This window comes from Myodes glareolus, chromosome 8 (genome assembly GCF_982192425.1).
Source record: "Myodes glareolus chromosome 8, mMyoGla1.1, whole genome shotgun sequence".
Classification (NCBI taxonomy): domain Eukaryota; kingdom Metazoa; phylum Chordata; class Mammalia; order Rodentia; family Cricetidae; genus Myodes; species Myodes glareolus.
The window spans coordinates 42,109,060-42,134,631 of NC_142033.1; the positions used below are offsets into that span (position 1 = coordinate 42,109,060).

The 25,572-nt window shown below is 43.3% G+C and overlaps 1 protein-coding gene across 1 annotated transcript in view; it reads right to left on the reverse strand.

The window, feature by feature from the left end:
• The window catches only part of Wdr19 (WD repeat domain 19), a 66,953-nt gene that overhangs the window by 30,716 nt on the left and 10,665 nt on the right, over positions 1-25,572 (reverse strand). The window contains exons 5-20 of the mRNA XM_048415037.3: positions 24,337-24,452; positions 20,731-20,846; positions 15,483-15,563; positions 13,925-14,037; positions 13,489-13,662; positions 12,259-12,329; positions 11,647-11,819; positions 11,445-11,559; positions 10,520-10,626; positions 9,555-9,677; positions 7,132-7,281; positions 6,059-6,206; positions 5,730-5,934; positions 2,684-2,843; positions 2,397-2,507; positions 317-426 (exon numbers count right to left, since the gene is read on the reverse strand). Of these exons, the coding sequence (XP_048270994.3) occupies positions 317-426; positions 2,397-2,507; positions 2,684-2,843; positions 5,730-5,934; positions 6,059-6,206; positions 7,132-7,281; positions 9,555-9,677; positions 10,520-10,626; positions 11,445-11,559; positions 11,647-11,819; positions 12,259-12,329; positions 13,489-13,662; positions 13,925-14,037; positions 15,483-15,563; positions 20,731-20,846; positions 24,337-24,452 (2,073 nt within the window). The remainder of the gene's footprint in view (positions 1-316; positions 427-2,396; positions 2,508-2,683; positions 2,844-5,729; positions 5,935-6,058; positions 6,207-7,131; positions 7,282-9,554; positions 9,678-10,519; positions 10,627-11,444; positions 11,560-11,646; positions 11,820-12,258; positions 12,330-13,488; positions 13,663-13,924; positions 14,038-15,482; positions 15,564-20,730; positions 20,847-24,336; positions 24,453-25,572) is intronic.

Genomic DNA, 25,572 nt, shown 5'->3' on the forward strand with positions numbered 1-25,572 from the left:
GACTTTAATGCTGAAAATGAAAATGGACAAGTTAAAAAACGAGACATCATCGGACAGATAAAACATTTTCTGGAATCCTGCCCCCACCATTATTAAGGAAAGGCCTTGCCTGGCACTGGTGGCGCATGCCTTTAGTCCCAGCATCCGGGAGGCAGAGGCAGGCGGATCTCTGAGTTCGAGGCTAGCCTGGGCTACAGAGGGAGTTTTAGTCAAACCCTGGCTTGATCCCCACCCCCCACCCCCACCTCCAAAAAGAAAGGCCTAATCAGCGACCATCTGGCACTGTGGACGTGCAGCCGTTAGTTACTGGGCTTACGTGAACTCCAGCTGGATGGCGTACTCTTTGGATATGTAGGGGATCTGGTCCGGAGCCAGGCGCTTCGCCAGCTGCAGGGCACTGTCCCAGTGCTGCAGGTCCCGTCTCATCTGCCCAAGAGACAAAGTCCTGAGGTCCAGGAAGGCAAAGGGCTTTGCAAAGTTGCCGCATAGAGCCAGGCTCAGTAAAAGGGATTACATTCTTTTTTTGTTTAAATAATGAAACTTTCCATTTACGAAGATATTGCTATAATATACATCTTGAAAGGCAGTGATAGAGCTTTCTAGACTGGACAAATAACTTAGTTCTAATGGTAGTTTGTATTCCTCTCAAAAGTCAAGTCTATCTAAAAATAAACATTGTATTCTTTAGTAATTTTCCCAATAGTGAGAAATTAAAGCTAATGTAATCAATTAATTTAAAATTTCACTTTAGGACACCAATAAAAAATTAGAAAATACTTTAGGAATTGGTTTCCTTCCTTCCTTCCTTCCTTCCTTCCTTCCTTCCTTCCTTCCTTCCTTCCTTCCTTCCTTCCTTCCTTCCTTCATATTCCTGGCTGTCCTGGAACTCACTATGCAGTCCAGACTGGCCTTGAACTTGCGGCAACCTTCCCAGTCTATTTGCTGCTGGGGTTGCAGGCAGAAGCCACTACACCTGGCCTGGGACTGATGCACGTTCTTTCTCTTTCAAGTTACATTTACTTATGTCCGTGTGCATGGGTACACAAGTGTCATAGTGTGTGTGGAGAGAACAACTCTCAAGGGTCAGTTTTCTCTTTGCATCTGGTGGGTCCTGGGAATCAAGGTCAAGTCATCAGACTTGGTGGGTCCTGGGAATCAAGGTCAAGTCATCAGACTTGGTGGCAAATGCCTTTACCATCTTTCTGCCATCATACAGTTTCTCAGCTAATCTGAAGCTGCATAGCAACATGAATAACAGAAAACCCAACACATAAAGCTTCTAATTAATTGTACTATAAACCCATTTTCTTACCAACTACCCTGAGGGTTAGGCATTACCCACACTTTAAAGAAGCCAGGTCAAAGGACATTACCAAGGTCACACACAGTTGGAATCAGATCCAGGTGTGTCCACCTCACAAGTCTGTGTCTCCCCCTTCCCCGCACTCCCAGACAGAGTCCTACTAAGTAGCCCTGCCACCCCCCCCCCCCACCCCCAGAATCTTGCTATGTAGCCCTGGCTAGCCTGAACTTGTTCTTTGGACCAGGCAGATGTTGAACTACAGGAGTCCTCCAGCTTCTGCCTCTGAGTTCCTGGGTTTACAGGGAGGCAGCACAGGCTGGCTGGTCTATACCCTTCCACTGCCTGTACCGCCAGGCTTCCGTCCCCTTCTGCCTCTGAACTCAGACCAGCATTCCGTTCAGTCCTTCTGCAACCTTCAGCTCTAACACAGAGTGGAATTTCAAGCAACAGCTTGAAGATCAAGTGCTTCAGTGTCCTCATGTGGAAACTAGAGGAAACAATAGCGCTACCCCATAAAATGGACCATAGCGGAGGTTAACTGACCTAACACAGCACTACCCCATAAGATGGGCCATAGTGGAGGTTAACTGACCTAACACAGCGCTACCCCATAAGATGGACCATAGTGGAGGTTAACTGACCTAACACAGCGCTACCCCAAAAGATGGGCCATAGTGGAGGTTAACTGACCTAACACAGCGCTACCCCATAAGATGGACCATAGTGGAGGTTAACTGACCTAACACAGCGCTACCCCATAAGATGGATGCAGGTTAAGAGGTTAGCATGGCACCTGGCAATACAGGCAACCAATAAACAGCACCTACTTTTCTTTTTACGGTTTCTGTAAGTTCCACAGTCTGCTCTCCTTGGGCACATTTACACTTTGAATTATTTAGCAATGCGACAACACCACGTCTTTTTCATCCCTCCACTGAATGCAGAGTGAAAGCAGTTTTGACATTAATGAGTACTCAGGGGCCTGGGAGCGGGACGGCTACACTTCAGGAGAGGAAGACAGGTGGTGTCTGGTGCTGAGACGTCAGCCCACAGAGCAGGGTGGCGACCTGCCTCCCTTTGCTGTCTGTCATACCTCCAGGGCAGCCACAGGACAGTTGGATGCCAGGTACAGGTCCTGAGCCAAGTTGAAATCATTAGTAAACATGGCGAGATGTCCTGCCAAAAGATTGTAGTCCTCGATTCCCTACAAATAAAAGTTTCGGTGAGAAGAAATATAAGGACTTTAGTTTTCAAAAGGCTTTGCTCAGTAGGAGGTGGTACCAGTCCACCAATTCAGTTTCAATAAAGACTAACTGAAATGTAGAAGGTTGGATGAGCAGCATCTACACTTTAGTCTGTGACTCACGAGACACTGCATACCTTTATCTGTTCCAAGGACATTACTGTGCCAACATCCCCTATAGTCCGGGAAACACGGATAGCAAACTCCACCTCCATGTGATGCAGACAGGCTCTGGCCAGCTCATTCCACGCTGAGCGGTCATTTAGCATCTTGCATATTTCCCAAGCATCAGAAAACCTAGGATTGAATACACAGACTGAACCATGGCTCTGCCTTTGCTTGTCACCTACTAGGCAGTCTTTGGGCTGTGTATCACTACATGTTACATGCTAGACAAATCTAACATTTCTTAACCTATTATCAGCACTTGCGAGTTACGGGGAAAAAAGCACTCTGAACTTTCTTCCTTCACTTGCATAGACTTTTCCTTACCTTCTCACGTATGTGTATGAGTGGGTATATGTATGTCCAGCTACATGTGGCCGTTGAGGCCAGAGGAAGACACGGAGTATCCTGCTCTATCATTTTTTGCCTTAGTTCCTTGAGACTGAGTCTTTGACTGAATGTGGGTTTCATGGTTTTGCAGAGAGGCTGGGTAGGCAGCAGACGCTCCCAGTTTTGTACATGGCTACCAGATCCTTGGGCAGCAAGTGTTCTTAGCCACTAAGCACCTCCCAGCCCCTCTCATACCTTCTCTTACTAGTCAGAATTTACTGTTATCAGCCCCTTCCCACCACCAATTAACAACGAATTCTAGTTTTAATACTCCACATGTTGTGGAGCATTTATAGACTGTGTGGAGATGCGCTTGCTGTGATGTAATAAACAGCTGAGTGGTCAAAAGCTAGGCGGGAGGTGTAGGTGCAATTTCCGGGGAGAGAAAGGAAGAGGAGGAGGAATTGAATTGCACAGAAGATGGGGAGAGGAAACAGGAGGTGCAAGATGGAAAAGAGGTAATGCCACGTGATAGAATGTAACCTAATAAAAGAGGGTTAATTTAAGTTATAAGAGCTAGTTAGGAACAAGTCTAAGTTATAGGTTGAGCTTTCATAATTAATAAGAAGTCTCCGTTTCACTATTTGGGAGCTGGCTGGTGAGACAGAAAAACACTCATTGCATCTACATGTAGTTGAAAATGATTTTTGTTCTCACTTAAGTCTACTAAAACCAGTACTCTAGGCTGGGCATGATGGTGCACACCTTTAATCCCGGTACTTGGGAGGCAGAGGCAGGAGGATCTCTGTGAATTCAAGGTTATCCTGGTCTACAAAGTGAGTTCCAGGACAGCTAGGGCTACCTCGAGAGATCGTGTCTCAAAAACAAAAACCAAACCAAACAAAAACCAACCAACCAACCCCCACCTCAAAAACATCAGCATTCTAATGTCACAAATGTATACGTTTCAGAGTTCAGCAAACTGTGGATATCACAGATGTTCTCTGCTGCCTGTTGTTTTTCTGTGTGTGTGTGTGTGTATTTGTGTTTAGGAAAATACACAGTGGATGGATGGGGAAAGAAGAAAAATACGAGTCTATGAAACAGTGGTTCTCAACCTATGGGTTTCCACCCCTTTGGGGGTCCAATGACCCTTTCACAGGGGTCACCTAAAACCATCAGAAAATACAGATATTTATATTATGATTCATAATGGTAGCAAAATTACAATTATAAAGCAGCAACAAAGTAAGTTTATGGTTGTGGGTCACACACACGAGGAACTTTATTACAGGTGGCAGCATCAGGAAGGTTGAGAACCACTGCAGGAGAAGTCATATGGGAAGCTATAAATACAAGTTTACATCGAAGACAGATTTTTTGTTTTGTTTTTTTGAGACAGGCCAGGCGGGCTTCAAACTTGAGAAGTCTCAAGTGTTGGGATTCCAGGGGCAGGTCACTACACTTGGCTACCAAGGACAGTTTGTTTGTTTTCTTTTGAATCATGCCAGGGATGGATCCCAAAGCCCTGGGCACAATAGGGAAGTGCTCTGCCACTAAGCTGAAGACGTAACCCTACAGGCAGTTTCTGGAGTCAGTATGGGTGGTGATAAAGTCATGTGAGCTTTTATAAATAAATAGAGAAGAGTCCAAGAGCTTATGGAACCCTGAGGAACTTATTCAAGAGCCCCAAGGAACTCACAGTGGTCCCAGGTAAGAGGGGGAAAAAAAGAAATCTCAAGCAGGCAAAAATCAAACCTCATCATTTGTTTAATGAACTTTCCAATGATGTGGGATTTCCCTCTGTATGCTGTGAATATATTTTATTATCATTGGAATAAAGAAGATGCTTTGGCCTGGGCAGAATAGAGCTAGGTAGAAAATCTAAACTGAATGCTGGGAAAAAAGAAAGCAAAGTCAGGGAGATGCCATGTAGCTGCCAAAGGAGACAGATGCACCAGAACCTTGCCGGTAAACCATGGGCCTTGTGGTAAAGTATAAAATATAGAAATGGGTTAAATTAAGACATAAGAGCTAGTTAATAAGAAGCCTAAGCTAATAGGCCAAGCAGTGTTTTAATTAATATAGTTTCTATGTGATTATTTTGGGTCTGAGCGGCTGAGAACGGACAAGTAGCCTCCTACTACATTCCAATAATGGGATTATTTGTGACTCTGAGTGCTTCTCTCATAATAAAGTACTTATAGAAATCATACCCGAAAACAGCACTTCCACTAGAATTTATGTTTTCTTATGCACTGACATTTGTGTGTGTGTACACATATGTTTGTGTACCTCAAGTGAACACATGCATATGGCACAGTGTGTGGAGGACAGAGGCCAGTCTTAGGTATTGGTCCTCAAATGACATCCACCATTTTGTTGTTGCTGTTGTTTTGAGACAAGGTCTCTAAGTTTGCTAAGCAGACATGGCTGACTGGAGGAGAGCCCCAGAACTTCAGTCACGGCCATGCTGTCATGCCCAGCTGCTTTTGAGTGTGGCTTCTAGGGACTGAACTCGGTCCTCATGCTTACAAGGCAAGCACTTTAATAACTAAGCTATCTCTCCAGCCCCTCTTATCCGTTTTCTAAGCTTCAAAACAGCCCATGAGACAACCACTATTCCCATCTTTTGAGCAGGACATGAAGGCAAACAAGCTGCTGTCAATCATTTCCACTCCTCCTTACCGCTTGAGCATCAAGGTCTGCATCAGCATCTGTCTCAGGTCACTAGGCTCTGTATCTTTTATGTTGTTAAGGAAGCTGTGGGTGCTGAGGTAGATGGAGTTAATTTTCCCACTCTGTGTCTGGCAGGTCAGTTCTCCATTGTATAACAGCAAAGGTTTGTGGGAGAAGGGAAGTTTAGTGCCACCAGCCAAAATAACCTTGGATCCTGTATTAGAAAGGAGACCCCCTTAATACCTCAAGACAATGCTTGGCACAAATATTAGAAAGTTTTCAATTTCACTACACTGGAAATTCATTTATCAGAAAAAGGACAATAAATGATTCGGTACCTTGGATGGTGTCCTTGTGAAACACGTAAGTGTACACCTTATCATCATCATAAGCAATAAATACACCTTTATCCATTGGCCAGTTTTCCCAAAGAACACCTTTAATGGTTGGTGAGAAGTCTGGAATCTCATAGGTAGCATCATTAACCTACAAGACAGGATTTACAAATTTGTCTCACATGTCTGTCATTACAACCTGCCCTATCAAGAGTCTGTCTGCAGCCTCAGCAGGCATGGCTTACCAACCCACCTCCAATCCAATACCACTCTGACCCCAGATTTCCACAGCAAGAGAGCTTCTCCTCCGATTACTGTACTATATCAGGCTTGGGAAAAAAACCCTGAAAACCTAACCAAACAAACAAACAAAACAATAGTTCCCAGGAAAATCCAGGGCTTGATAATTGGACTAGCTTATGGAAAAAAGTGTAAGTTTAGACACAATGACTCCAAGTTACTAAAAAGTTGACGCCGCTCAAGATGTACAGAGCAGCTTTTCTGGTGCATTGTTTGTTTCTGAGTCAAGACTTGAGTGGATGAGGCTAGCCTGGGCTACAAAGTACAATAATATCCAGTCTCAACGACAATGACAAATCTGTGAGACTGATACAAAAATTACAGAATAACAGGCAAGTTTTCCTGACATGGCTCACTGACACAATATGACACAGATGACATCCAAGGACTATAAGGCCTGACTCTGTGGAAAGGAAAACTTTATTTGATTAATACTTTATTATAAGAAACTTTTTTAGCAGGTGTGGTGGCACACACCTTTAATCCCAGCCCCAAGACAGGCAGGTGGATCACTGTGAGTTTGAGTCCAGAGTGGTCTATATAGTAAGTTCCAAGATAGTCAGAGCTATATAACGGAGAGATCCTGTCTCAGAAGCAAACAAACAAAACAACAAAACCCTTTTCTACTTTATTGTATTAAAACCTGAGCGTTTTAAGTTTTGTCTTGTTTCCCCAGCACTGGCAATTGAGCCCGCAGCATAATAAAGCTTGCTAGACAAGCATTTTGTCATCACTGGTTAAACCTCAGCTCACAGTTTCAAATTTTCTAGACTTACAGGACAGTAAACAAATCCATCACTTTTTTCATCAATGAAAACTAATCTGGTTCCATTTGGATCAGGAAAGAGCTTTTTCACACCAACAGGATGCCGATAGTCATTGACAAACTGCCAGTCCTCAATGAAGAAATACTGAATAATGCCAGTCTGGAAAAGAGAAAGAGAACAGAAGTCCGGTCAGGGAATTTAAAATGTGGTTAAGGAAATACTGACTTTTCACATTTAATTTAGATAATTTTAAAAGAAAAACATGAGGGAGCTGGAGAGATGGCTCAGAGGTTAAGAGCACTGACTGTTCTTCCAGAGGTCCTGAGTTCAATTCCCAGCAAACACATGGTGGCTCACAGCCATCTATAATGAGATCTGGTGCCCTCTTCTGGCATGTAAGCATACATGGAAGGAACGTTGTATACATAATAAATAAATAAATCTTTTAAAAAAAAAGGAAAAAAAAGAAAAACATGATTACTTTTGATAAAGGAAGAGCTAATGCACTTAATATATATGAGAAGCAGAGACTCTGGAGAAATGAAATGGGAATTCAGAAGTAATTCAATAATCTAGCAACTGTAATATGTTTAGTGATATGTGGTCACATTGACTTATAGATTTTCTACTTGCTAGAGAAACTTTCAAAAACAAACCAATAAACTCCAGTGATACCACCAACTACAGGAAGACTGGGCACTAAGTGAGCCGCCAACTCCAGGCAGGCTGGGCAGTCAGAGACTCAAACTACATGGCAGGGTGGCAGTCAGTGACCCCGCCAACTCCAGGCAGGCTGGTAGTCTTGTGAAAGGTTGTCCAGTTCACCCCTCACACAACTACCGTGGAGAAACTTCCAGAAAGCAGATCCTTGCCTGCTTGCAGGGATGCATGGAGTCAACTAATTCACTTTCCTCAGGGTTTAGCTCTGAGTCTGAACTGCCTGGCTGTAGTGCTGGCTCCTTCCGTCTAGTGTAGCCCTGTAGACTACAGAGGCCTGCATGCCGGTCTGGCTTTGCTGTGTACACCCCTGGCGCTTGCTGTCTCCCTACTCGTCTATGGAAGAAATACAGTCAAGCCAAACAAACTGCCCAGGAAGTACTGAGCAGCCTGTCAGCCTTCACTGGTGAAATCTACAAAACACAGAAGGGAAAAGTATTTACACAATTCTAATAAATGCCTCCAGAAAGTTGATGATGACTAACTCATTTTTTTTTGAGGTCAGTATTGCCCTGATACCAAGACTAGGTAAAGGCACCATATAAACAAGAAGCCAGGTAGTACACGCACACCTTTAATGCCGGGACTGGCACTGGCAGAGGCAGGTGGATTTCCATGGTTCAAGGCCATCTTACTTTAGGTAGAATGTTCTAGGCCAGCAAGGGCTACACAGTGAGACCCCACCTCACAAAACAAAACCAAACCTCCAGAAACTAAAATTGGAGTACACCAGAGATGGAGAGACGGTCAGCAGTTAAACCACTTGCTGCTCTTTCAGTGGACCTGAGTCAAATTCCCAGAACTAGTGGTGGCTCACAACTACATGGAACACTAGTTCCAGGGGATCTGACACCCTTTTCTGGCGTCAGAGGGACCAAGCACATATCTGGCACACAGACATAACATGCAGATAAAACACAGGAGTAACTAAGCAAACACCCAAGAGATCAAATTTAGACCAAGGTTTAGCAAATGAATGTAACAATATGTAAAAAGGAGATTACATTAGCACCCACGAGGGGAGGTGGGGCTGGAAGAGCTGTCCACAGCTAGCAGGTCATGGAAGTGACATCTGAACCCCAAATGTCAGACTGCAGAGTCTACCCTCTGCATTATGCAGCTGTCTTAGTTAGGGTTTCTGTTGATGCAACAAAACACCATGAATAAAAAGCAAGTTGGGGAGGAAAGGGTTTATTTGGCTTACACTTCCAGATCATATTTCTTTATTGGAGGAAGTCAGAACAGGAATGTGAGCAGGGCAGGAATCTGGAGGCAGGAGCTAATGCAGAGGCCATAGAGGGGTGCTGCTTACTGGGTTGTTTCCCCTGGCTTGTTCAGCCTGTTTTCTTATAGAACCCAGGACCACAAGTCCAGGGATGGCACTATCCACCATGGGCTGGGCCCTGCCCCATTTATCACTAACTGAGAAAATCTCATAGAGATATTTCTTCAGCTGAGGCTCCTCCCTTCTGATGACTCTAGCTTGGGTTGATACACAGAACCAGCCAGTACAGTAATCAAAACTGCTTAAAATCACCAAGCACTGATACTAGCCAATTAAGCCACCTAGGTTCTACATAAGTGTATAACTGATCACAGACAACTTTATTTGTATTGAATCTGATAAAGAGAGGGAAACAATAGGAAGATGATCGAGATCGCAAACTAGGAATTGGCCCTTGTCTGTGCTCTGCCTTCCAGAAGCTCATACGCACATCTGTTCCATAGATGAGGAAGTCACTGGTTAGGGCGTGGCATAAGATCCGGCACTTATCATCCACTGCTGGGAAGAGCCGAGTCTCACGTTCTTCTTGAGCATTCAAGATTTCATTTTCTATCTAAAATATGAAGATGTTTTATTTAGGACAGTGGTTCCTAAATAAGGTTCCTAACACAGCAACTCTTTAATACGGTTCCTCCTGTTGGGGTCACCAAAACCATAAAATTACTTCATTGCTATTTCATAATTGTAATTTTGCTACTGTTATGAATTATAATGTAAATATCTGATATGTGACCCTCAAAGAGATCGCAACCCACAGGTTGAGAACTGCTGATTTGGTGGTTCCTTGATTTATCTGAGTAAATAAGGTGCACAGCTAGGGAGAAGTCTTTTTCCCAAGTTCAGCTACATATTAGATGCTCACACTACCATATGCCAGCTTAAGCACAAAACAGAACAGCTGGCCCAAAGGGCAGTCCTGAGCATCCTTTTTTAGTGGGAAGCTTATGTGCAGCAGGTTCAGCAGCTAGTTTCATTGGCTTCCTGAATACAGAGTCGAGAAATAGATGTGTGCTATGCCCTGGTCTAGACTCCTGCCCCCATGGGGGCCAGTCTCTCTGGAATGAGCAACAGTAGGCACAGTTAGGTGGATCACCGCATGCAACAAGCACAGAAGCGAGCGCATGCTCTTCAGGTGCTCACAGCTCGTCTGCAGTTCCTTCTAGATGCAGATTACCAACGGGACCATCTCACGACAGTTAATGTCGTGAGCAACACTATTGGCGCTCATCAGGCTTCCAGGGCTAAGAAGTCAACTGAACATCACACACAGCCAGGTAAGGACTGTGTTCATCCTTTACCCACACTGGGTTTTCTAGTTAGTCTCGACATTCTTGCTTCCCAGCCACGGTGTTTGATAATGGGACATCAAACTTAGGCTTCCGGGAAAGGACTTACCAAATGTAACTGGATTTTTCCTTCAAAGAGTGCGGCTGCATAGTCAGAATGAAGGCAAATGCTGGCTACCGTTCCCAGATATTCCACATCTTTTAACTTCTTTACATCTGCATCAATTCCAAAAACATTTAAACACATTAAATCATAGGTACCAGTGCTGCATCTATTTACTTGCAAATGATTGTTCAATGTATACTTTGGCAAGGGTCTTCTGAACGAAAACCTGTTTCATCCACTCTAAAGAAACTCTTAGTTGCCATGTAAGTTACCCTCAGAGAGTCCCTTGTGGTCCATAAGAAACAAAACAAGGGCAGGTAACATCACAAGCAGAAGAAACCATGCCTTAAGAAACAAGAATGGAGTTTTATTCTTAATGGGTCATTTCTCAGGGTTTTTTTTTTTAATCTGATTTAGAATTGAGGAAAAGAATAGATAGAAGGGACAATGAAAGATCAAGTTCCATTTACATGGAAATAGCATTATTCAAATAACAAAATGGGAAGGAATGGACTCCCCTAGTTAAGCACTTTCCAGGCTACGGGGTGCTTCAACAAAGCCATTGTGCAGAATGAGGTCACAAATGCTTAATTTTGCCTCATTAGCTTCATGATCCCTTTAAAGCAGCTTTATCTTCTAGATTAAGTCAAGCTCACAGGGTAGCTACAATCCCTTAGCAGAAAGGGCCATTCAACCTAGGGCCTCTATAACAGAAAACTCAAGTCATGCTGTCTTCACTACAGAAGCAAAGAACGCAATCTGTCTAGACGTCATGCAAAGGTTTAGAGTGGAAACAGAGCCATCTAAGAAAGAGATGTCAGGATGAAAATAAGTGGAAGCCTCAGTCTCCAAAATCACTTCTAGTGCTTTCCAAATAGAACAGAAGAAGAATGGTATACGAGGCTACAACACTTGGATTTAGACTTGCCATTTTCACCAAGGACATAAAACCAAGCTCGATTGTTCATCCCCACAGCCAGATGATAGAGACCCACGGCGACAAAGTTGGGTTCCACATCGACGGAAACTGTGATCGGTGGCTCCTACAACACAGGATTGGAGCAGTAGTGAACCAACTGCCAAAACTGTTTCAATTCATAAACGAAGGACAGACCGTATGGTTTACATACTCCTTCAATGAGGTTGGCCACAGTGACCTCGAGGAGGGAGGTGAGATAGGCAATCCTTGTGTGACAAGCATCCCCGAGGATGGGCAGCTTGGTCAGGAAGACGTGAAGTGAGCCTCTTTGGGTAGACAGTGCTAGCAACTGGCCATCATCAGTCCAGGATAAGGTACCCAACCCTGAAACAATGCGCAAATAAACCATCGTTCAAAATCGCAATATTTGGTGGCACGCAATCAAACAAACAGTTTCATGCAACAGGCATAAAAACTTTAGATGTGTCCTCTAAATCATCTTGCTGTTTCACTATTCACTTCCTATATTCACATTAATAAGAAAATATGGGCACTGAGTCATTGCTATGACTCAAGCAAAAGTATATGTCCACTGTAGACTGGGATTAAAGTTTGTTATAAGCCTCTGGGACCCAAGCATACTCACAACCTCTTAGTCAAGTAGCACGGCTTATCACAGTTCCTAAAGTAAAAAACCCATTTTAGAGAGCTTCGCGGAAAGGTGTTAATTTAATTCTGCCTATAAGAATGCAAATCATACAACAATCATTATTCTCCGTAACTACAATGACAAAATACAAGTCAGCTTTGCCAAGATCAATACCTTTATTTTCGTCATCCAGATTAATTATAGCATACATGTCTCTTAATTCTGTTAAATCGTGGATTTTTACGCTGAAAGTAAAGGAAAAGGAGTATCTATTTTTATTTGGTTTCATTCTGGCATTTTTTTGTATATCGTTTCTAATCAACCCTCCTCGCTACCCCTGCCCTGGTCCTGCTGCTGGACCCTCTCTCCTCCCTCCCTCCACTTTGGTCCTGCAGTTGGGCTCTCCCTCCTCCCACTTTCATCGTTCATCCTGCTATGTGTTCTTGTCGCTACAGCTTCAGTTTGCAGTGAATGGCTCCTTCATGGGCCCTCTATGTGCCCTGGAGCCCACTTTCAGATTTCAGGCTGCTGTCAACACTGGCTAGGAAAGATTGGCAAATAAATGGGGGTCTCCCTGCTGAGTTGGGGCACATGAATTCTAGTCTTGTCCTTTGATTGGCCTGCTATTACTTAATTTTCAAAGCCCTTCAATCTGTACACCTGCCCTGGTTTACAGCTGGGTCAGCAGGAGAAGCAGATGGAGCGTGCTCAGTCCGTGGAATTTCAAACTACCATTTTAGTTTTAGATTGATTTTCTAACACAATCCATTTTATTCTTCTGTTCTGAGGCATGAAACCTTTAGATGTTTTTGTTAAATAGTCTTCTATTTCACTATACAGTATCAAGAGACTATGAGTGCTGACCATCTGCATATGAGCAGGGAAGTAGAAGACTTAATTTTTTTTCATTGTATAATGAACAAGAAGCTAAGAAAGTGTGGATGTCAGATGCACACCAACCACAAAATTCTGTTGATTCTCTTGAATATCCCCCTGTTGTGGTTTGAATAGGAATGGCCCCCATAGACTCATGTATATGAATGCTTGGCCCACAGGGAATTGGCACTATTAGGAAGTGTGGTCTTGATGGAGGAGGTGTGTCACTGTGGGGGGTGGGTTTTGAGGTCTCAGATGCTCAAGCTACACTCAGTGTGGGACCCACTCTCCTTTGGCTGCCTGCCGATCAAGACGTAGAACTCTCAGCTCCTTCTCCAGCACCGTGTCTGCCTGCATGCTGCCATATCCTTCCATGATGATAATGGACTAAACTTCTAAAACTGTAAGTCAGCCCCAAATAAATGTTTTCCTTTATAAGATTTGGCATGGTCATAATATCTCTTCATAGCAACAGAAACCCTAACTAAGACGTCCCCACATTTCCAGAAATATGCGACTCTAACTAACCAGTTGTCTCCAGATGTAGCAGCTTTGTTCAGAGTCTGGGACAGTGCCACGCTGGTTAGATTATCCTTATGGTCACGAGCCTTAAATATCTCTTGCCCAACTTCTGGAAAGTGAGTAGAAATGGCCAGAAATGTCCCACGGGAAAAGCCAATCATGATGTAGCCATCACCATACCTACAGCAGCAAAGTGATCACAGGATTAAAAAGGAGGTGAACTATCAAGGGCAAAATGGCAAAAACCTTAATATGATAAAATATAATTCACTGAGGCCCCACTGTGTATCAGATAACATGCTGGGTGGTGTTACACGTGAAATCAGACTGCAATGTTGTAATAAGGAGAATGCTATACACAGAATACAATGTTACAGGCAGGCCAACATCATCAGTAAGAAAAAACACGGGTCTTTTTCTATAATTAGTTTTTTGTACATACCAACTGTAGCAGACGATGTTGCCATAGGCTTGCTGAAACTCCAGATCAACTGGGTTATCTGGTTCATTCAGATAAAAAAGAAACAACATTTTCTTGCCAACTACTGCACTTATCTGCCAGGAAAGAGCAGGAGATCGTGGAATGAGTTACTCAGAATTTCACGAGAAGACCAATGAGCAAGTCCAAACAGCCAAACCCCATTACGAGCACAGCGAGCCAAAGCTGGATGTGCTAAATGCTATCATTAGTATAAAACCTAACCAACAAAAGTAACCAAAAGCATTTACTGATGGAAAGTCTGGCAAGGTCTCTGGCTTTATGCATTTTCAATATCCCTCTGAGATACACTACAATGCCTTTGTGGATGTCTTTTGAACTCTCTATACCTCTCATCAGTTACTGTGCTCTTTAGGAAAGCGACCCTGGATAGTTCTGCTGCAGCTGAATTCACTTTTGCAGCACAGAATTTTCCATTCTAAGAGGCTCCTTGATCGTGAGCTGCCCAGGAGGATTACAGGTGTCTCTTCAACGGGTAAGGTAGCTAACTAGCATCTCTTTCCACCACCCACAGGTGAGTATGGCTGAAAAAGGATCCCTGTTACCCACACAAAATCAGAACTAACTACATGATACTGGAGGCTATCTTTATGCCCAGGAGAGAAAAGTGTATATTATCTTATGATAAAGATGATAGTTGGCAACCGGGCGGTGGTGGCGCACACCTTTAATCCCAGCACTCGGAAGGGAGAGGCAGGCGGATCTCTGTGAGTTCGAGACCAGCCTGGTCTACAAGAGCTAGTTCCAGGACAGGCTCCAAAGTCACAGAGAAACCCTGTCCTGAAAAAACAAAAACAAACAAACAAAAGATACTTGGCTATATTTCCTGGATTCCAAAATGTTAACAACTACAACAGCATCAAATCAAAACATAGCCTTTCAGGAAATATTGAAATTACCTCCTTACATATTTTTATGTTTATTATGAAAATTATCTGGATTCTAGAATATAATAGTATAGCAAGGAAATTGTACATGTTAAAGAAACACAAGCTATGACCTGTTTCAGAGATCTGTTTACCATCAGGAACGTGAAAAAAACTTAAATCACATAGAAATCATTTTCCCATTTCTTTTATTTGTTTTGTTTTTGTTTTTGAGACAGCCATTTCTCTGTGTAGTCCTGTCTGTCCAGGAACTCACTCTATAGACCAGGCTGGCTTCAAACTCCGAGATCCCCTGCCTCTGCCTTCTGAGTGCTGGGATTAAAGGCGTGCGCCATCACCTAAGGCTTTATTGTTTCCATCCTTAAAGGAATCTGTGTTTCTCTAGCACAGAAATGGGCCCAGCAACAGTAGCCACAACAGCAGACGTCCTCATCTGCTGGGATGGAGGAAGTTCGCAATGGCAAACACAACTCTGAGGTCTGAGAGATGAGGCTTACCTCGGTTAAGAAACAACAGACATAACTATCAAAGTCTGAGTCAGCCATGAAAAGGGAACTGAATACACTGTGAAACTCCCAGAATGATTGGGGGTGGGCTTGAATTGGAATGCTTACTGTGTTCTCAGCAGAAGAAATTCGGTCATCGGTCTTGCTGGTGGAGAACTTGATGTCACTTGGCTCTGATTTCACCGGTGTCTACGGGGTAAGACATCATCATCACTGTGCACAGACTCAGCAATCAAGTCACTATTATCAGGGTGGAGCTCGGGGACAGGACACAGTCTAAGCATGGCATGACTGAAGCCCTGGGTTCCATTCAGAATACCCTCCCTCTCTCAAACAAACCTTAGAGAGTCATTCTGAATATTAATAAAAGATGAAGCTTTCCGGGCGGTGGTGGTGCAAGCCTTTAATCATAGCACTCGGGAGGCAGAGAGAGGCGGATCTCTGTGAGTTCAAGGCCAGCCTGGACAGAGCAAGATCCAAGACAGTCTCCAAAGCTACACAGAGAAACCCTGTCTTGAAACAAACAAACAAACAAACAAACAAACACCCCAAAACCAAACTCAACCAACCAACCAAACAAACAAACAAAAACTCCACAAAGATTGCTTTTATTTATGACTAAATTTAGATTATGAACCTTAAAATTCTACTGCCAAATACCTGGAAATTCTGGGTGAAACAGAATGTGTGTTTTTTTTTAAATGGAAAGTTAAGCTCAAGGGAGGATTTACAGAGATCAGCAGCAAATACCACACTGAAGGCAGCATGCATGTGCGCTCAAGCTGCAGCTTCAGTGTGGCTGGAGACAGAGGGCGGCAGGGGAGCTACTCCTTAGCTGTGGTCCAGGTCAGAAAAAACAACATTCATCTCAAGAACGTAACCCACGACCTGCCCTCCTATCCTCGTTAGAGTCTGCGGTTCCGGCTTACACACCGAGCAGTCTGGGAGCTCCTCTGGGGGGAAATTAAATGAAAGGTGGAAGGAGCCGGGCCCACCATACCCTGAAGGGTTGAGCCAAATGCTCCAAGTCTGATAAACCCTGCAGAAAATGAGCTTAAAATTCAAAAGAATGGTACTCAGGGAGGCACAAGACACCGGAAGTCCCTAAAACACAATCATGAGAGAGAGAGAGCGAGAGCGAGCAAGCGTGCATAAGAGATTATATAATAAATACTTTAAAGAGACACAGGGTTACTCATAAAAATGAGAAAGGGCTGGGATGTAAAATAAATAAACTAAAAAATAATAAAGCTTTTTAAATGTTTCAGTAGACCACACTTTTTATTTTTCAGTTTTAATTTTAAATTTTTTTTATGGGTATGATTTTGGCTTGTAGGTATGTCTGTGCACCGTGTGTGTGCCTGGTGCCCTCAGAGGTAACATGAGGCTGATGAAACAGGAGTTATGAAAGGTTGGGAGTGGCCACGTGGGTGCTGGAATCAAACCTGGGTCTTCTGAAAGAACAAGTGTTCTTAACTGCTGAGCCAGTGTCTGTAGCCCAGCAGACTATACTTCTGTGCTATAGGAGATGCTTTTGCTGGGCGAGGCTCTAACAACGGTAGGGGTTGGCTGCTGCGGCCTGTGTAGCCTTGTCAGTTTTTTTCAAATGTGCATCCCGAAGGGGTATATCATTTTTATCGACAGTTTTATCAATATAATACGTGGTCACAACGTATATCATTTTGTCTCAGCATTGCTTTGTCATTCTGCAATCATGAGTTTTATTATCATCTGTGAATTATTTTTTTCCATGTATACATTACCTTTGCATACATTTCAAATAGGGTTTTAAAAGAACTGCCAAGTACTTTCTAAAAACAAAATGTAGAATTATTAAATTTAAAACTCCCAGAAGGCTGAGGCAGAAGTATGGTCACATGTTTAAAGCAAGCCTGGGCTACAAAGTGAGTTCCAGGCTAGCCTGGGCTACAAAGTGAGCTTCTGTCTCAAATGCAAAAAAACCAGTAGGCTAGGGATGAGTTCAGTGGTAGGGCGCTTGCCGTGCTCACATGGGGCCCTAAAACTGCAAAACCAAGACAAAATAGCCAAACCGATCTCTAGACTCCATAGCTGATGACGAGTGCTGAGCAGGACGGGGCAAGCGAAGCACGAGTGAGCTGGGGTGACCTCTGAACCAGGACAGTCACCAAACGCTGGGGTGACCTCTGAACCAGGACAGTCACCAAAAGAGGCAATAAAAACCGTAAGGTTAGAAAGTGGAAACAATTATCTTGTATAAAAATACTGGCAAGATGTAATGAACTCTTGTGATGCTCTGTAGAAAAAATAGTCTAAGGTCATTTCATGATTCAAGGAACAAAGATGTACAACTACTGATTGGGAATGTCCCGTACGGGCACCCAGATTGGGGGTGCTGCAGCAATACAGTATACCTACCTTTCTGTTTCTAAGGGGCACCAGAATAGAATGCTCCTAATTGTAAGGGTTCTAGAAATCATGCCAAAGCAAATCTTAAAAACTATACTAGCTTGAGGCAGTGGCATGACCCAGTGTATGAAAGATGCTTGGCATCTACGCCGATGACCTGAGTCTGATCCCCAGAACCCACATAAAGGCAGAAGGGGAGAACTGACCCTACAAAGTTGTTCTAACCTCCATTCTTGTGCGTTTGCACATGTGCATGCATGTACGTGCACACACACAGTAATAAGAAATAAAAGATAAGATCTACATTAGCGGTTCTCCTCAGCACCGCAGAGGCACACACTTCTTCCACCTCGTTCACTATATATCTGCATCTTTGTGCAACCCTCAACTAGCTTGGGCAGCCTGAACTAGTCCGTCCCTTACCTCTGCTCAGGCTGCTTTGCTTGCACACAATGATAGATACTGCATTAACCGCTAAGGTAAGTTTTCCCGGGGCATCTGGTCATCTAGGTAGACTAACTCAGGATGGGCTCCCTGGGATCAGTTCCTTCACTAATTCCTTCTGTCCTTCCCTGGAGCTGACTGCAGACATGACCCCGGGCGCCAGCTCTCAGCTGGCAGATGGGGATGCATCCTAGAAGACGGCAGCGCTAAGATGGAAGGGAGCTGGCGCACCATGTAAACAGCCTTCTTCTCTACTCCGACTGCCATATTCTCATAGTCCTTCTACTTTGTAACTTATAATTCAGTTACGACTAGTTTCCTTCCTTATTTGGTGCTGGTCAGGACTGACACAGAGCCTTGCGCATGCTGGGTAAGTGCTCTACCACTGAGCCACACTCCTACCCTGCATTATAACATCTGCCTGCACTCTGTCTTATTCAGGCTGTTTTCTGTCATTTAAAGATCATAATCTAAATTTTTACTGATCTTTACCATCTCCCAAAGCTATAGAGCTTGTAAGCTGTACCACAAGATTTGGTAACTAATCATGAAAGGCCACGTGTCTTTTAGAAGACTACCTAGCATCACGGCAGGAGTGGTGAATATGAGGGCCATGGTAAGCATGCGGCTGAAGCAGGTGCAAGGCACACTTGATCTTTTTTCTAAAAAATTATTTATTCTTATTTTATGTACACTGGTGTTTTGCCTGCATGATGTCTGTGTGAGGGTGTCAGATCTTGGGATTATAGACAGTTGCCAGCTGCCATGTGGGTGCGGGGAAATGAACCGAGGTCCTCTGGGAGAGCAGCCAGTGCTCTTAACTGCTGAGCCATCTTTCCAGCCCCAGCAATCTTGATCTTTAGAACAACCTTCACTTATTTACTAGAATCCCAAGAGAACTACATTAACTCCTTCTTGTCCGTAAGGGCTCCATTTCCTTCTACTAGGCTCCAACTCTTCAAAGGTTCCGCTACCTCCTGACATTTTATACATGAGACAATGCAAACTTCTGACACACGAGCCCTTGGGTGACAAACCACATTCAATCACTGTATACTCCACAGGAGAGATCTATGTGGCAAGGAATCAGGACTTGCAGTGACTAGTGATTCTGTGTAGGAGCAGCAATCTGCAAGGAGCTGAACTTGGCTAACAACTACAGGAGTGAACTTAGAAACAGCCTTGTGGGAGACCCTGAGGCAGAGGCACACGAAGAAGCTGTATCTGGATTCCTTGTTGACAACCATGAAACACAGGTGTTTTAAGCGCCTGCATTTTGAGATGTTTTGTTATACAGCAGCAACTGATGAATACGTTACATTCCCAATTGTGTGGGTGTGGCACAGAGCAAGGCTTATTCGTGTGCCTAAGCAGATATTCCAAGAACGTTTCAGTCAATGCTAAAGTAAGGACAGCAATTCAAAGAATAATGTTCCCATTGGTGATATTAGGTAGCTATAGCAACACAAGTTCCCCTAAGGAGGGGCCCTCAGAGGATTAAATCTATCTTGGGAAATTTCAAAAGTAGTAGAATTACATCTTAATTGAAGTCTTGTCAGGATTACTTTGGAAATGATTTGACATATCAATGAAAGGTATTGGCTATAGAATAAAAAGCTTGATTTTGAGTCCAGAATCTTCTAGTTCTTAACATTTATCAGCATACATGCATAAAATAAAACTTCATCACAAACATACTCACTGAAACCACAGGGCTGACAATTCATTTTATACCAAAGGGGAAAGCATATTTTCTTTAACAGATAACGTATTCATCTTAAAGAAGACTTTCCTAACAATACACAACAAATGATTTGTGTGTGTGTGCATGCAAGTGTGACAATATGAGTGTTCATTTGTATTTGGGAGCTGCGCATGTGTATGGATGCATGGGAACAGACAAAAGTTCCTCACAGTTAAAACATAAGATTGGGGGCTGGAGGGGGCTGGAGGGGGCTGGAGGGGGCTGGAGGGGGCTGGAGGGGGCTGGAGGGGGCTGGAGGGGGCTGGAGGGGGCTGGAGAGACAGCTGGCTTAATAGCTAAGAGCGCTTGTTGCTCTTGCAGAGGACCCAGGTCCAGTTGAAAACCATATGGTGGTTTGTAACCATCGGAACTCCAGTTCCAGGAAATCTGACACCCTCTTTTGACTTCTCTGGGTACCAGACATGTATGTGGTATGTATATATAACTGTATGTGTGATACTCATACACATAAAATAAAATAATATTAATATCATTTAAAATATGAAATTATATGCATATTCTACAAAGTGATTTTTTGTTTTTGGCTTTTTTTCAAGTCAGAGTTTCTCTGAATAGCTCTGGCTATCCTGGAACTTGCTCTGTAGAGCAGGTTGGCCTCAAACTTGCAGAGATCCACCTACCTCTGCCTTCCAAGTGCTGGGACTAAAGGCATGTGCCACTACCACCGAGTGTGACTTAAAAATTGATACACTGGCTTGATATGAAGCTGTTTATTACAAGGGAAAACGAACCTCTCACGCAGGGACTACAATGTATTACCTGTCTAATCGTGTCGCCTTCCTGGTTACTAACGGTGATCATTTTGTCCTCACCGCCCAAAGCAAGAAGATTCTCCGTATTCCAACATCCACATGTAATTTTCTTAGTATGCTTTCCTGAAAAAAGAGACAATTCTTGCAGACACATGGACTTTTCAAAAGAATAAATAAAAAAATGTGTGAAGCTAATCTTCTGTGCAATGGGAATGAACAATCAAGGGATTCTACTCTCATCCAAGCCCTTGGTGTCTAGGCAACCTTATTTCAAACACTTTATCACAAAGCTAGAAATTAAGATAATGGTACATAATAACTTTTTGTCTGATTACAAACGCAGGCCCCAGCAGAGAACAATGTTTTTCTCTATAAAAGTTGTTGACTTATCATAGAAACAAACTTGTAATGGTAATATTTTAAGAGAAGTAAATCCCAAAGCTACCATTCAGCCCGTGGTCTCATAAGTCCTTGATATAAGCTGACATCATTCACGATTTTAACTGCTCATGATAACTACAGTATAGTCTACAGTAACATTGAGGTTACTATTATAACTACAGTATAATCTACAGTAACACTGGGGTTACCATGATAACTGCATTATAATCTAAGGTAACACTGATAACTACAGTATAATCTATGGTAACACTGGGGTTACCACGATAACTACAGTATAATCTATGTTAACAATGGGGTACAAATGTGAATGCTCCCTAGCGAGACTGTGTTAAGAAGGGGATCCCCTCACTACTGTATCACACCACTATAGAATAGTAGGAGACACATGTTTGTGTGTGTTCAGTTTCCTGAATATTTTCCAGCTGTGGACGGTTGGACCTAAGGACGCAGTGCCCATGAGCACACAGAGGGTGCATGTGCACTACAGCAGGGCACAAGGAGACAAATGTTGAGAATACAGGAAATTGGACAGAAAACAGGAGGCTGCCCCATGACTGCAGCCAGGAGTGCAACCTGGGCATGACAAGAGGAAAAACCCGAGACGCTTTCTGGTCAATCAAGAGGGCTTGGGGGGTGTTAGATCTGCAGTGCACATGGGTCTCGCACTGAGGATGCAGAGTGAGAACTTCATGTGTGAGTCTAGCCAATGGGTTGAAGAGATACAGATTCAGGAGTTCTCAGGTCACAGAGGGCATTCTGAGTCAGGAGAGCAGGGCATAAAAGTGAAGGGCACATTTAGAGAAGAGCCTGCCTGTATATGGAGAGATCATGTTGATCACAGACTAAAGGACTCAGGTGGTCCAGCTACATCAGGACGGGAAAGGGTTGTATGAAGAGAGGCCGAAAGATGCTAAAGACAAAAACCTGTCTTCTTTATCTTTAAAAATCACATCTATCTATGTCCGTCCTTCCTTCCTTCCTTCCTTCCTTCCTTCCTTCCTTCCTTCCTTCCTTCCTTCTGTTTTGTGTGTGTGAATACATGCTGTGTGCATATGTGCATGTGTTTTCCACAGCACACATATGGAGGTCAAAGGATAATCTTTGGGAGGTGACTCTCTCCTTCACCACGTGGGTTACAGGGATTGAACTTAGGTTGTTAGGCTTGGCCGCAAGTGCCTTTACCTGCTGCGCCATCTCACTGCCCATAAACACCGTCCTTTACCAAGGAGAGGAGAAGAAACCTTCCTTTTTCTCATACACTGTCACACTGCTCAAAACCCAGGCTAAGCATGACATCAGTAGGAACAGTTAACCAAACTACCTGACCTACTTACAGCACTCTGGTGACTGAAATGGGAGATTGGCATTATTTAGTTAAACTATCACAACTGACATTTCTACATATCAGAAACCTGCAAAGCAAGAAATGCCAGCACCTAGTCAAGTGAAAGAAAATGTACACCATGAAATGCATATTTGATTTCTATACAGTGCTGGTGGATCAAGCAGCCATGAGTGGGGTGGCCTGATTTTAAGAAAGCTAAGAAGAACGGCTGGAGAGATAGCCCAGTGGTTAAGAGCACTTGCGCTCTTCCAGAGGACCCAACTTCAGGTCCCAGCACCCACATCGGGCGGCTCACAATAACTTCTAACTTCAGCTCCAGGGATCCAATACTTCTGGCCTCTCTAGGCATTTACATTCATGTGCACAGAAATCAAGACCTACATATAATTCAAAATAACAAAAATAAATCTCTAAAAAAAGGCTAAGAGTAAACAGAGTCAAGCCACAAATCCCAACCAAGTTTGAGAGAAGCAATGGTATATTTACTATAAAGGCACTAAGATAAGTAAATAATTAGAATCTTTTCAGTACATTTTATATGGTTATTAAGCAAAAATGTGGGCAGAATTATATTCATATTAAATCCAAAGATCACAGCAACATCATGTTCATATGGTAGTCTGATATGAGAGATCATGCTCTAACATACTATTTACATATACACCCAATATCAAAATCTCTGGGGCTTATAAATGTATTACAGGACATGCTCAGAGATAAAGCAGGGAACAAAATGTCAACGGGAATCATACAGGAATTTATATGGAGCTGGGCAGTGATGGCAGACACCTTTAATCTTGGCACTTGGGAGGCAGAGGTAGGCAGATCTCTGAGTTCAAGGTCAGTCTGTTCTACAGAGCAAGTTCCAGGATAGCCAGGACTACACAGAGAAACCCTGTCTTGAAAAAAACAATAAAGAAAGAAAGAAAGAAAGAAAGAGAGAGAGAGAGAGAGAGAGAAAGAAAGAAAGAAAGAAAGAGAAAGGAGGGAGGGAGGGAAGGAGGGAGGGAAGAAAGAAAAAGAAAGAAATTTATATGGAAAAAGTTGACTTTTGTATCTTGGAGGAAATTTTAGTTTGGTCTTCCAAACAGATTAATGATGCTTCTATTTATCTCTCATTATTAAAAATGAAAATCAATACTAAAGAGATATCTGTGAAAATCTTTGAAATGGCTCACTACTCTTTCTCACATGTCCTGTAGGTGTCGCTATCTCCAGCGCTCGCCACCTCTCCAGAGTGGCAGGGATGCTTTCTCTGGCCACATCCATGCTGTTAGCCCTGCTCATTCTATCACTCACTCACCAGTGTGCGGCTACAGCGGAAAGGGGAATCTTCAAAGGTATTCAAGGGGCCCGAGGCCAAGCGAACAGAGGTTGGGGAAGACCAGAGTGCTTCATGCAAGGTCAAATGGGTCACACACTCTGAGGGAAACTCCTCCCAGTCCAATGTCTGCATTCAGTTGGTGTTTGGAGACAAAGTGGGGTAAGAATTGAGAGCGTGGGTCTTATAAGCAATCACTGAATGTTTCAGTGCAAGTACTACCTGGGTTAAAATCAGTATATACTATAATACACAACATTGAATAAAATCAGTCAAAAATGAGCATAAATGACCAGCAGGTGATGACATGCATACGAGCGATCCCATGTCTAGAGTTCTGGGTGAAAGGGGAGATCAGTTGCCGTTAATGTCCTGATGCTCGAAGACATGGGCTGACCTTAGCTCAGTCTGCCCCGTGTACCTCAGGAAACCTTAGCAAGCAGGGAGGGACCTCCAGGGTCAGCAGTCTAGGATGAAGCAGGGAACCCTTTCTCTACAGTTTTCCCTTGCAGCATCTCAAATGTGTAGCTTCTAGCAGAACTTACCGAGAACAGGAATCTTTCGAGATGTCTGATGATTATAAATGAGCAAATTTCCTTTAATGGTTCCAACTGCCAGGAAACTTCCAATTTTTGACCAAAGAAGGAAGGACATTTGATCCCTGTAATATTAAGACACATATTACAGAACAATTCACAATCATAATCCTCTCATACTTCATGTATAACTTTAACCTCTGCTTAGAAGCTGAAGTACATCAGTATAGCTCATGGGCTTTTAGCTGTAATCCTAGCACTCAGGAGGCAGAGACAGACAGATCTCTGTGAGTTCGAGGCTACCTATAGCTACATAGTAAGACTGTCTCAAGAAAACAAATGAATAAACAAGCAAATGTAAAGAGATGGTTTAGAGGCTAAGAGCACTGGTTGGACCCAGGTTTGATTCCCAGTACTCACATGGTAGCTTAGAACTGGCTGTAACATCAGTTCCGGGGGATCCAACACCTCTTCCTGGCCTCTGAAGGCACCAGGAATACATGCAGTACAGACATGCATGCTGGCAAGCCCATACACATAAAATAAAATTTAAAAAAGATTTGGAGACAGTACAAAATCATCTTGGTAGCAGTTAGACTCAAAATACTACTAAATAAGGGATATAGACCCCAATTCAGTTCTTACAGAACCCAAATTTATGGGTGATTTGTGTTACTGATGATGGTTTTAACTATAATTATGGTAAAAATATTAATGGACAATCAAATTACCAGAACACGGTCCAAGAATTGAGTGAGGAAAATTCTGGGTGCTCGTAAGAACACTCCAAGAAAGCAGGACAAGAGTCTTGTGACCTCAGTTTCTTCAAAACATGGAGTGATTCTTGGAATGTGGTTTTTGCGCTCCTTCTCCCAAGTGGACCAGGAAGGAGAGAACTCTCTTCAGATTCTCATTACAGCTGGCTATTGTTATTTCTTTATATGCCTCTATGGAAAACTGTGTTTTGCCACATGGGGTTTGTCTGGCATCTTGGGCCTGCCGGCCATTTGTGGCTTGCCCTTGTGATTGTATACTTTACTCACGTGATTCTGCTTAACCCCCAGGGAATAAATTGTCTGGTGCTCTGAGTGAAGTTGGCTATTGCACGCACCTTTAGTCTACTTCATTTACAGGCGCCATCTTCACCATTCCTGTGAATGCCTCTACAGCAGCACTTGGTGCACGAGTGTGAGGGAGCAGAGTTTGGATCCCCAGAATCCATGTAAATGCCTGACAGGCCAGCCT